At 34.4% G+C, this 13,091-nt stretch overlaps 1 protein-coding gene across 1 annotated transcript in view; it reads left to right on the plus strand.

Annotated features, from left to right (window-relative positions):
• The window catches only part of CFAP47 (cilia and flagella associated protein 47), a 469,679-nt gene that overhangs the window by 277,092 nt on the left and 179,496 nt on the right, over positions 1–13,091 (plus strand). The window contains exons 43-45 of the mRNA XM_019019001.4: positions 3,350–3,464; positions 4,240–4,466; positions 7,929–8,082. Of these exons, the coding sequence (XP_018874546.3) occupies positions 3,350–3,464; positions 4,240–4,466; positions 7,929–8,082 (496 nt within the window). The remainder of the gene's footprint in view (positions 1–3,349; positions 3,465–4,239; positions 4,467–7,928; positions 8,083–13,091) is intronic.

A 13,091-nucleotide genomic window follows, 5' to 3' on the forward strand; every position in this document is an offset into this window, starting at 1 on the left:
TGGCTCTTCTGAATAATGTTCTGACACAGGCAAGATAAGCATTATTTTCGATTATATTAAGTGATTTTTTAATACAAAGAATATATTGATATTGAACATGTTAGTCAAAATAATTTTTTGAGATATGGTAATATACTGTGTGTGTAAGATGTAGAATTTAGTGGAAATTGAGTGGAGTCCTAGTTAATAATATTTTAATTGATGAATCAATGGCTGAGAAGATGTTATAATTTATATTTGAGGACAATATTCTGGCAAATAGCCATTTACTCCTTTTAAATTGACTCCCATAGGTTGGTATTCATTTTCACATGGTAGACAAGCCCTAGTTCAGGTTTTATTTGGGCACACATTAAAGGAAACAGGTAGTTATAATAACTCCACACTCAATGAGTCTAATTGCTTATGCATATTTTATTTTTGATAAAACAATGAATTTTTAGGTAATTAGTTATCTAATTTCATTGTTTTATCTAAAGATCTTCAGTCTTTAACTGATGCATTTTTCCTCTACTTGAATTACTGAATATTTTACATCTTTAATTGTTGATCATTCAGTTGTATTTGTATGGAAACACATACAAACACACAAACACACAAATCACATTTCAAATGGCTAGCTTGGATTTTTGCTTGTAAAGTACGTGGCTGCTTAAGAAAATATACTATATGAAAATTGTGTATTATGTAGTATTTATTGCCAGGAGTGTATAGACTTAAATGATAAATAATATAAAACATTCAAAGTTTTTCATATTCTTTTTTCCAGCATGAACTATAGATAACTGTGGGTCTTAATTAATAAAATTTTAGGGAACATTATCATACAGCAATAGACCACCAAATGAATTATAAACAAATCCTAATGGGGGATAACAAAGCTATAAATAATAGACCTCACAGTGAGAAATTTTTCATTCTTCTATTGTTTATAGATTAATTTTTAATTTCTGTTTCATTTGTTATCTAGATTTGTAATATTTTAGAATATGTATTTTTTGCATGATCAATTTACCTTTATATCATTGTTGACAAAAAGGGTCAAACTCTAAAATATTTGGGGAGATTTATTCTGAGCCTAATATGAATGACCATGGCCTGTGACCCAGCCCCAGGAGATCCTGAGAACATGTGCCCTAGGTAGTCAGGATGCAGCTTGGTCTTATACATTTTAGGGAGGCATAAGACATCAATCAATACATGTAAGATATACATTGGTTCTGTCCAGAAAGCAGGATAACACAAAGTGGAGACTTCCAGGTCATAGAATTCAATGATTTTCTGATTGGCAATTGGTTGAAAGAGTATATCTAAAGATCTGGAATACATGGAAGGGAGAATGTTGGTTAAGATACTAGGTTGTGGAGACCAAGATTCTTCTTATACAGATGAAGTCTTCAGATAGCAGGCTTCAGAAGGAATAGATAGCAAATTATTCTTATCAGACTTAAAAAGATGCCAAACTTTTTAGTTAATTCTCTCCTGGATCAGGAAAAAGACCCGGAAAAGGAAAGGGGATTCTCTACAGAATGTAGGTTATCCCCGTAAGTGACAGCTTTGCAGGGCCATTTCAAAATGTCAAGGAAATCTATTTGGGATAAAATACTTTGATTTCTTTCAGGGCCTGCTATTTCATGTTGATATCTTCCTGCTAGAGTCTGTTTTGTCAGTCTTAAGGTCTCTGTTGTAATGTTAATGCTGGTCAGCTGTGCCTGAATTCCAACAAGAGGAAGGTATAATGAGGCATGTCTGGACTCCCCCACTTCCTGTCATGGCTTGAACTAGTTTTTCAGGTTAACTTTGGAATGCCTTTGGCTGGGCAGGGATCCATTTAGTTAGTTGGGATCTTAGAATTTTATTTTTGGTTTACATCATTTATCTAGATGTTTCATGATTATAATGAAGCAAATCCCAGTGATCACAGAATTTTATTCATAAGCAATTCAGTGAGTGTTTCTACAACAAAAATGTTTTTTTGACACTACCAAAGATATCCTTGCTATAAAAATATGGTAAAATTTTTCTTAATGTCATCCAAACATCCAGGCTGTTTTCAGATTTCTCCAATTGTCTTACACTTATTTGTATGTTTTTTCTGTCACTTCGTTTTAAGATTCTTTGAATCAGGATCTAAATAAGGTTCAACCATTGTGATTGCATATGTCTTTTGAGACTCCCTCTCTCCTATTCCTTTTTATTAAAACTCTAGGTTCCTAAAATTAAGGTATTGATCATCCCATATTACAGAGGAGGAAACTGGATTTCAGAGGTTTAGTAAACTTGCTTGAAGCCTAGTAGCTAAGAAATGGCAGTACCAATTAAAACCAGGCATGTCCACCTCTGCTGATCTTTCACTATATCATGTTGCTGCCCTTGCATTATTCCTGCTTTTGTTTTTGCCTTATCTCTTTAGCCTGTTGGTCTAAAGAAAGAAATTGAGGCAACATTAATATAGAGAGGTTATTTGGGCCAAGGTTCAGGATGGCTGCAAATGACTTACTTCCAGGTTGCCTTGGGTAGTGCTCCCTTCATTCTTTGTTACAAACAGATTTTTAAAGGCAAAAAGGGACAAGGGTGGCTGATACAAAGTTGTTTGACAGGAATCCTCCCTGATTTATAGAAATAATATTGGCTAATGATTGGCTATATATTGTTTGAACTATAGAGTATGAGTTATGATTTCTAGCATATGGCATTTTATGGCTACTTGGCTTCAGTTAGTGTAGAGACCACATATCAAGTGGCCTCAAGAAGTAATTATTTAGCTCAAGGGGATGTGAAACCCAACTGCTGTCACATTTTAATGCCTCTCTGGGATGGATAATTAAAGAGGGCTTTTATTAATCAAATAAAAGATTCTTTTCTTTCTTAAGCCTTTTCTATTTCTGGTCTAATTATTTTTTCTAAAAAAAATTTAGACTTTTCCATGTTCATTTTGAAAGCCTGCACTTTAAAATGTAGAGTTTTGGGGACTCAGATGCCTGGCAAAACTGATGTCACTCCTGTCCAATAATAAGTTACAGACTAAAGGAAAAAAATTTCTTGCTTCCTCATTTGTTCGTTTTAAGACAGCATTTGCCTGAGGATATTTGGGAAGATCAACTGCTATCAATGCAATCCTGGGACCTTGTTAAGCAATCCCTGTGCTCTGGTTGCCGGCAAAGTTTCTCCCATACTATGGTTGAACTATATTTCTGCCTTACCTTTGTTTACCCATTTATAGGCTGTGTTGCTTATAAAAGCACAATGCATGGTAGTTCTTATAGTATGCAGATTTCCCTTGTAGCAGAAAAAGTTATATTTTTATGAGAGATTTTGAAATTTAATATTATAATGTCTTGTGTTTTAGATTGGACAGTTAATATATGTTGCGGAAGGAAAAGGTATGACCCCCTTGCCTTCCAGTTGCCTTCCAATGAATACTTCTTCAAGTCCAGTTTATTACAGCAGTACTCGAGAAGAAGGTAGAGTACACGTGTGTTTTATTTCAGTTATAATGTTGAAGAATGGACTTTTCCTCATATAGTTACCTAAGCATACTCATAGCAAGCTTCTCTTCTGTGTGTTTAGATTTCGAAAGGGCTTCTTTTAACTTTATTATGTCAGTATCCATGAAATAGAGCACCATTTTACCAAATAAAAAATTTCAATGGTGATTTTTTAAGTCTTCCTTTTCCAGTCTTAAGCTAAATATTGGAATTTGGCATACAAAATATTTACTTGGCAACATTTTCCATTTCTCAAATAATCTGGAAATTATTTTACTCTCAAAAAATCTACATAATGTTATATAACCTGGAATTTTACCCTGGCCTCCAGTTCTTGATTATTTTTCCTTAAGGAACTAAGCATTAAAATGTTGTCAGTGAAAGAAAATGGCAGTTCTTGGGAGTTTTTGACAGGTGTCTTTTTTTTTCACATTTATGTCTACTCTCCCCCTACCTATCACTGATAGGAGCACAATGGTCACTGAATTTTTGAGCATGTTGATGACGTTTATATGGACCAATCATTTGACTAGATCTCTTAGAGAATACCAATAATCTTTAATTCCTGAAAACTTGCTCTTTAATTACTGAGTTAGAACTAATAGACATGTGCTATGCATTTATTTTTACTCTGTTTCATAATGACCATAACTGCAATTTTATATTTCAAACCTCCCAAGTCCATCCTGGATGACAATGTCAAGGGCATAAATGTTCATTGTATTCATTAATATTTTTTTTCTTCCTCCAGGGCCTAATAAGAAATATCCAGTTCTATATTTGAAATGCAAACCCTATCAAATCCTGTATGTGGACCTTAAATTGCCAATGACTAATGAAGCCAAGGAAAAGGCTTTGGCTTTTGCAGCACAGCAACAGATGTCGAGTATTGAGTATGAGCGAAGGTTGATCACAGGCACTCTAGAGAGCAGTAGTATCCGTGTGGCCATCGCCCTCCTCGGACTGACGAAGATCGAGGTGGGAATGGAGTAATAGATGATTCACTTCAATTACTCTCTCTTTAAAAATACACAGAGTTACAGAGCTGTTACTATTTAAAATATTATTTTGATTAAATAGCATTTTTAGAAGGAAAAGTAATGAGTACCGAAGGACAGCTCAGTTGTCATTTTTTCCTTTATGCCTCGTTAAATAATGAATCTGAAACAAAGCATTCTACTATGTAATTTAAGGCATTACAGTGTAGTCACTAATTCACAGTAGTTTTCACTTCTATTTGCACATTAGAGTGCCCTGGAGAACTTAAAATAATGCCCATACCCAGGCCCCACTCAAGAAAAATTAAATATGAATCACTAGGAGGGGGTGGGCAGGAATATGTTCTAAAAGTTGCCCAGGGTGTTTTGCTGTGTAGCCAGGTAGAATCATCTCTGGTGTCAGATAGCCAGGCTGAGAATTCAGACTCTAACACTGTCTAGCTGTGTGACTGTAGGCTGGTTATTTAAACCTCCTCAAGCCTAAATTTTTATATTTTTTTATATGGAGATATTGGTAATTTGTAAAAACTGAAATAATTATACATAAAATGCTTACCTCGTATATATAATAAGTGCACTCTTTATGCATGATATTGAGGTACTTATTACTACCCTATAGTAATAGTACATTACTATTACTATTAACTATTGCTGTAGACTCTATCATTACAGCTTAAAATAAGGTACAATCTATTTTTATGATTGGAATTAGGTACAATCTATTCTCACAGAGCAGCCAAAGCGATTGTTGTAAACGCAAGCCTGCTCATATTGCTCCTGTGTGCATATTCTTCTACTGGCTTGCCAGCTAATGTTTGTTAAAAGCCCATATCCTTTGGATGATCTACATGACCCGTCATGTAGGAGTCCATCAGTTCCTCTTCCTTCCCTCATCTCACCTTTTCTACTGGAGTCCATTCTCTAAGGCCACTCCCTCAGCACATGCCTAGTTGCTTTGCTTCAAACATGCCAGGTGTCTTCCCCGTGGCCTTTGAACTTTCTCTGTTACTTTTCCCTACACATTAGTGGGCTACCTCTCTCAGTTACTTCAGGTGTCTGTTAAAGTGCTCTTACTGGCCAGGCGTGGTGTCTCACGCCTGTAATCCCAGCACTTTGGGAGGCCAAGGCAGGTGGATTACCTGAGGTCAGGAGTTCAAGACGAGCCTGACCAATATGAAACCCGGTCTTCACTAAAAATACAAAAAACTTAGCCTAGTGTGGAGGCGTGCACCTGTAATCCCAGCTACTTGGGAGGCCGAGACAGGAGAATTGCTTGAACCTGGGAGGTGGAGGTTGCAGTGAGCTGAGATCGCACCGTTGCACTCCAGCCCTGGCAACAAGAGTGAAACTCCGTCTCAAAAAAAAAAAAAAGAGAAAGAAAAAAAGCTATAAATGAGGTTTTGTTTTAGCAACTTACACACATTTTTATATACATTTTTCTTTCTTAAGATTTATCTTCATTTCTATATATCAAAATACTTGGCATTGTAGAAATTATTTATTTTTTTATTTGTCAGAATGCTAGAATCAATACAGCCTAATCCCAGATTTCTAACAATTGATGATGATATTTTTAAATGACCTGGATTTTGAATTTCTGATTGGCTCAAAAAATGTTAAATCCTGAGGCTTTGATACTTTTTTGACTGTACCGTGCTTCTAAGAAGTTGATGGTTTTCTTTAGCTCAAAACAAACCACTTCTTTCTGATATAGAACAATAGATTTCAGAAGGTTTATGTTCAACTTTCAGTACACTATTACATTAAAATTTTTCAATTAGTGGCTATTTCAAAATTTAAGCCTGTCATAATGCCTTCCCATTTTCTTTTTCAATTCATTTTCTTCATTATTACCTCTTGTCAAAACATTTTATTTAAATTATAAATGGTTGAGAGAGGTGTTATTTTGTCCATGACTAGCCTTTTCATTGTGTATGCATATATATAGTTTCTTTCTCCTTCTTCCTTTATTTAGCTTTTTCCTTGGAACGCAGCATATGTGTTTATTATTACATTTAATAAATTATGTTTTTATTGGATTTACTTTTATGTTTAACTGTTTCTCCTGTCAGATTGTGAAATCCTAGAATCTTAAGAACTTTTCTCACGTGTTTTGGTCTATCCTTTGACATCTTATGCATGATATGAGCCTTGTCGTTGTTTAATTGAATTGAAAATATGCCTAAAGAAACAAAAGTCACTTTTAACTTGCTTCACTTACACTTAGAGACCTGGGCTTATATTAAGTGTCCACTTTACGAAGAATAGTATTGAACTACATTTTGTCTAGAGGAGCATATGCATGGAGGTGAGTTGTTGTAACCCCCATTATATGAGTAATCATTGAGGAACTAAAAATAACAAACCTAGGTAAGAGAGTTTTTGAACATCTGTGGAGAGGTGGTACCCAGTTATTTTTATAAATTCACAAAATTGTCTTTAGTGAAATAGGAGGCCTCAGGCTGTGCTACTAATAAGAATGTATCTGATGATGAGCATTTTTTCATGTGTTTTTTGGCTGCATAAATGTCTTCTTTTGAGAAGTGTCTGTTCATATCCTTCGCCCACTTTTTGATGGGGTTGTTTGTTTTTTCTTGTAAATTTGTTTGAGTTCATTGTAGATTCTGGATATTAGCCCTTTGTCAGATGAGTAGGTTGCAAAAATTTTCTCCCATTCTGTAGGTTGCCTGCTCACTCTGACGGTGGTTTCTTTTGCTGTGCAGAAGCTCTTTAGTTTAATTAGATCACATTTGTCAATTTTGGCTTTTGTTGCCATTGCTTGGAAACCATCATTCTCAGCAAACTATCGCAAGGACAAAAAACCAAACACCGCATGTTCTCACTCATAGGTGGGAATTGAACAATGAGAACACATGGACACAGGAAGGGGAACATCATACACCAGGGACTGTTGTGGGGTGGGGGGAGGGGGAGGGATAGCATTAGGAGATATACCTAATGCTAAATGACGAGTTAATGGGTGCAGCACACCAACATGGCACATGTATACATATGTAACAAACCTGCATGTTGTGCACATGTATCCTAAAACTTAAAGTATAATAACAAAAACAAAAGAATGTATCTGATATATCTGATGGGTAGATATGAAGGAGTACAGGTTTCAACTAAAGGAGAAAAGCACTTTCTCAAATGCTGGTCAGCGGTGGAATAGTTTCCTCTTAAGGCAATGCATTTCTCAACACTGAAAGCATTAGCACGGGTGACATTGGTCATCTCTCAATAAAAGAGGACTCCACTGGTTTTCTGAAATGTGTTTGTACTGTTTTCCACCAATTAAATAAAAATAATGAAATAATCAAATTCAATCCTTGATGGATTTTTTTTCCCAAAGGTATAGTCTAAATACATAATGCTGTCTTTTGTGTTTTGGAGGTGAAAGTTAAGAAAATTACATTCTAATTTTACTGTTTGTTCACAGACTCTTATGCTCTTTCGTATCTCAAAGTTGAGGAAGCCTAAGACCGTTTCATACACAACAGAAGTGAGCCTTCCAAAGTATTTTTATATCCCTGAGAAAATCTCCATTCCTTGGATTCCAGAACCTCAAGTAATTAAACTTTCAAAAGCAAAAGGTAATCAGTGATGTGTGGCCTAAAAATCTAAGTGTTCCAGGAATGATGATGTATTCACTTCACAGTTGAGGCAAAAAGAGATTACACTTTTACTGACAAAGTGTTCATAATATAATTGAAGAGTTTCAGTGAAGTAAATACCAATTATTGAATGATGCTTTGCATTACATATAATCAACATATTACATCACAGTAATCGAAATTATGTACTGAATTTGGGTGCTAAATTACTGGTACTGAAACTTGCAGGCTTACAAATTTGTTAAAGAGTGGTAATCTGATAAAGATAATAAGTGCACTTTGAGGAAGGTGAGCTCTTGCTTTGAGAGTGAACTTGGTTACGGAAGTTGTGCTGAAGTTGAGGCTTAGGCTGGCTCTAAAAGAAAGGAAAAATGTTGATGGCTAGAGGTTATCAGAGGAGAAGAATGTGTTATTTGTGAGTAACTTATCTTTGATCTGGAGCAGGATTTTTATTGAATACTGTACTTATTTTTGATCTCCTGGTGCCCCTTTATTCTGTTGCCATTATCAATAAGGTTTAAGCCAAATTTAATATGAATATTGATATACCAGCATTACTAAATACAAGTGATAAGACATAAACAAGTGACTAAATATTTTTAACTATTCAAAATTACCTTTCTTTTTCATTTCAGTTCTTTTCAAACAACTGGATAATAGTAGGAATGTAATTTATTCACTAAGGCTATTCCTAGAATGTTCCACAATTCCAATATCATGGATTCTCACTTATGCTTTTGCTAAATTTGGTTTTGTTAAATCTTCATTTGTCATTCTAGTATGGATTTGTGTTGGCTACAAAATATTTGTAAGCCTGAAAGGGTGATTACAACTTATAAATTACAAGATAGTCTGTTTACTTTCCCTCCCTAGGAGAACTGAGATCCCAGACTCAAATGCTAAGTGGCCTTGCAAATAACAAGGAATTAAGAGTTAGGTCTGGTCTAAGGTAATAGGGATGATAGATCCTATGGTGAACTAGAGAGTAGATGCCCTGTCTAAACATTCACATTCAAAAAGTAAAAATAAAAATAACCTGAGCCAGCCAAACAACTACGGAGGGATATTTGGCTTACCAGCAATCAGTTTGAGACCCTTCATCGTAAGTCTTTATCTTATTAAAATCTTTATTAACTCAGCTTTTCAATGTGCTATTAGAATTTTAAATGGATAACTTGTTTTAGTAACTTTTTAATCCCTTTTGAGATAACTGGATAAAGCTGCATCTACTTTAAAACACAGAGAGGATTGTGAATGTATTTATTCAGCCATTCGTTCATCGACAATGTTGAGCATCAATTCCCCTAGGCAAAAAGATAAAAATTGCCTTATTCTTTCCTTTGGTGGACTCACAGATAAGTAGCTCTTATAATACAATGAGATAAGTGTTATATATAGACACGTATAGAATGTGTTTATAAATAAAATTAAGAATTAATTCAGGTGACTATATAGGATAATTCAAATGTTAAAGCATTTCACTTTGAGAAAATGTATAACCAAGGATACACAGCACAGAATTGACTTAAAACTCGAAGTATAGCCTTATTAAACACTCATGAAGACTGTGTCATATTTAAATAGTTTTTAAGTTATCTACATTTAAAAATCTGTTCAGATATTTTTCTAAGGCTGATTTTTTCTTTCATATCAATTATTAATTATCCATTTTGGTAAGATGATTACTGTCAAAATATGAAAAAATAAAATGGCAAACAATTTTGAATTATCATTAATAAAACATTTTAAATGTAGTTGGGCTATCATGGTTTATGTCTAACTCGATTTTCTGTGCAGCTGAGATTATAAAGGGATCTTTTCATCCTATGTTTCTGTTTTCACTGCCTTAAACAGGCACTTAAATGAAGTAAGTTTAAGAAGAAAGATATTAGGAAACTTTCAAAAATAGGATATTATAACTCAGGATAGTAACAAATGAAATAAAAGGCATGCCCTAAACTCTGTGCATTCTGCTGTTCAGACGTGGACTTGAATAATGAAAAAGAATGGGATGCAAGCATTGTAACTTTAATAAATGGAATTCTATTAGAATTTGTGTGTTAGAAGATTAGAGTTATGTGTTTAGAAAATATATTTTTATGGTATAAACTGATTTTAGGAGAATAAACAAGCAAATTTCTGATAATAAATATGGCAATATTGAAACAAAACTTTTTTTTTCTTTTGGTGTCATGGAGAAAGAAACAAATGACAAGAATTTATCTGGAGAACCAGGGATAGCCCAGTGTTCCCCTAACTGCAGAAGACAGGTAGAAGTAGGGCCATATTTATGATCACTTGAAGTTCTAAACTCATCAAAAGAAGCTAGTTTTAAGGTATTAAAAATGTGGCTTTCTTTCCTCTCACATTAATGTTGTCAGTCAGTCTTTACTGAAACATTTAGTGATTTTAGGGACAGATTTACTGTGATACCAAAGGAGCAGAAGCTTTATGATTTTTTACTTTTTTGACCCCCTTTCCTAGTCCCTATACCTACTTTTATATTTCTAATTTTACATTATTGCTCTTTTGGAAGGCCCCTCCCGCAAATTGTGACAACCTCATGCCTCACAAAACTCAGAATTGAACCTGGGTGTAGATATTGACTTACAATCCCTTCTACATGTGGTTCCTGGGATGTTGAAATTTAAGGACAGGCAGAGCTTTATTGGCCTTAAATTGCTAGCATAGCTAAGCAGGAGACCTGCTATGTTTCCACTAGCAATTATCCAAATCACTTCCCCAATATACAGAGTCCTATATGAGCAATATTTGCCAAAGCACTCAAACAAAATGCTCTGGGCTGGTTTTGCTGATCACTTAATATGGAGCTCAAAACCCTCATTCCTAAGTGTTAATGACTTCAGTTTCTAGTATTTTGTATCGCTCTAATTTCTTCTGCTCCTTCTCTCTTGGGAGAAGAAGAAGAAATTAGATTAATTCAAAATATTGATCTAAATATTGATCTTCTAATGTGACAGACATGTTAGAAGAGCATATTGTAGGAGCACTGTTATCCTTCTGTCCCTTCTCCCACCTAATTCTAATTTCCCTAATTTTAAAATATTCACTAATAATTAGAAGTTAAATTGGTGACTGAAATACCAGTAAATCATCCATGACAACTTTTTAATGTGTAACGTAATTGTAAATATGTGGAAAATATTTATTATCAATAACTAATACTATATGTACAGTCATCCCTCAGTATGCACAGGGGATTTGTTCCAGAACCACCCGTGTATACTCAAATCCACTCATACTCAAGTCCCACAATGGATCTCGGGGAACTCACTGATAAGAAAACTCAGCCCTGGGTATACACGGGTTCACGGCCCACAGACACTGTATTTTCTATCTACATTTGGTTGAAAAAAAATCTACATGTAAGTGCACCCATACAGTTCAAATACATGTTGTTCAAAGGTCAACTGCAGTTCTCATTTTATGAAGATTAAATACATTAATAGCTAAATTACTCTTCAGCCTCAAAATATAATTGAAAAATTGTGAAAAAATGAAACTAAATTAATCCTTAAAACTTATAAAATAAGCGAGGTGCGGTGGCTCATGCCTGTAATCCCAGCACTTTGGGAGGCTGAGATGGGTGGATCACCTGAAGTCAGGAGTTTGAGACCAGTGTGGCCAACATGGTGAAACCCTGTCTCTACTAAAAATACAAAAATTAGCCTGGCATGGTGGCGGGTGCCTGTAATCCCAGCAACTTGGGAGGCAGGAGAATTGCTAGAACCTGAGAGGCGGAGTTTGCAGTGAGCCGAGACCACACCGTTGCACTTCAGCCTGGGCAACAAGAGAGAAACTCTGTCCCCCCAAAAATAAAAACAAACAAACAAAAAAACAAAAAACTTATGAAATATACTTTGTAAATAAACTCTACATCTCTGTGTTATATGGAATAACCACAAATACATTTCAAACAGGATAAAAAATAAATTTTATTTAACAGAATATCAAATTAAATGCTAGTTTTAATGATGTAAGCTGACTTTAATTGGAACAAATCTGTTATACTTTATTGTTAGCATTGCCAAAACTTACCTAATATTAAAAGTATGAGTCGGTTAATTTTTCTCAAAATAACAAGGGTTAAGCTTGTGTTATTATATTCGTCACATTAGTTTTTGGCAAAAACTCTTCAAATTTGCAAAACAAATTTAAAATTGAATTTCTTTAACTCACTTAGAAATATAATTTATATGTATCTTTCAGAGAGGATTGCCACAATTGTAAAGCATCCTGTCCAATTATAGTCTGTATAAGAATGTGATTAGATTCTGGAAGAAAATCAGTAACCCATATACTACATTTAAATCTTATAAGATCAAAAAATAAATTTTTTAGCAAACCCAAATTGGCAAGAGCAAGGAAATGACAACTCTGTTTTCGGTCTTTAAATGTAAATTTAATTATAAATATAATAAATTTTATTATAGTCTATCTTCCTAGAAGAGTTGCAAAAATAACCATAAAGGATACTTGTCATTTGAATTTACATCAAGTAAAAAATAAAAGGATATTCACCTGTGCTCACACTCAGATCTCTAATCCTCTATTTATGTATTTTGATTTTAAGGTTTGTTGAGATATCTTTCACATACCATACAATTCACAAATTTAAAGTGTACAATTCAATAGTTTTCAGTATATTTATAAATATGTGTAGTCATTAACACAGTCAATTTTAGAACACTTTTATGGTCTTAAAAAAAAACCCAGTACTCTTTAGGTACCATGCCCCTCCATCCTCCACCATCCCATCAGCCTTAAGCAGTCACTAATCTAATGTCTATCTCTATAGAAGTGCCTGTTTTGGAGATCTCATGTAAAATGAATCGTATGTTACATTTTCTGACTGGCTTCTTCACGTAGCAGTATGCCATTTCTAGTAATGATCAAATAATATTCCATTTTGTGACTATGCCCTACTTTGTTTATCTATTCATCAGTTAATGGACATTTGGGTCGTT

This window comes from Gorilla gorilla, chromosome X (genome assembly GCF_029281585.2).
Source record: "Gorilla gorilla gorilla isolate KB3781 chromosome X, NHGRI_mGorGor1-v2.1_pri, whole genome shotgun sequence".
Lineage (NCBI taxonomy): Eukaryota > Metazoa > Chordata > Mammalia > Primates > Hominidae > Gorilla > Gorilla gorilla.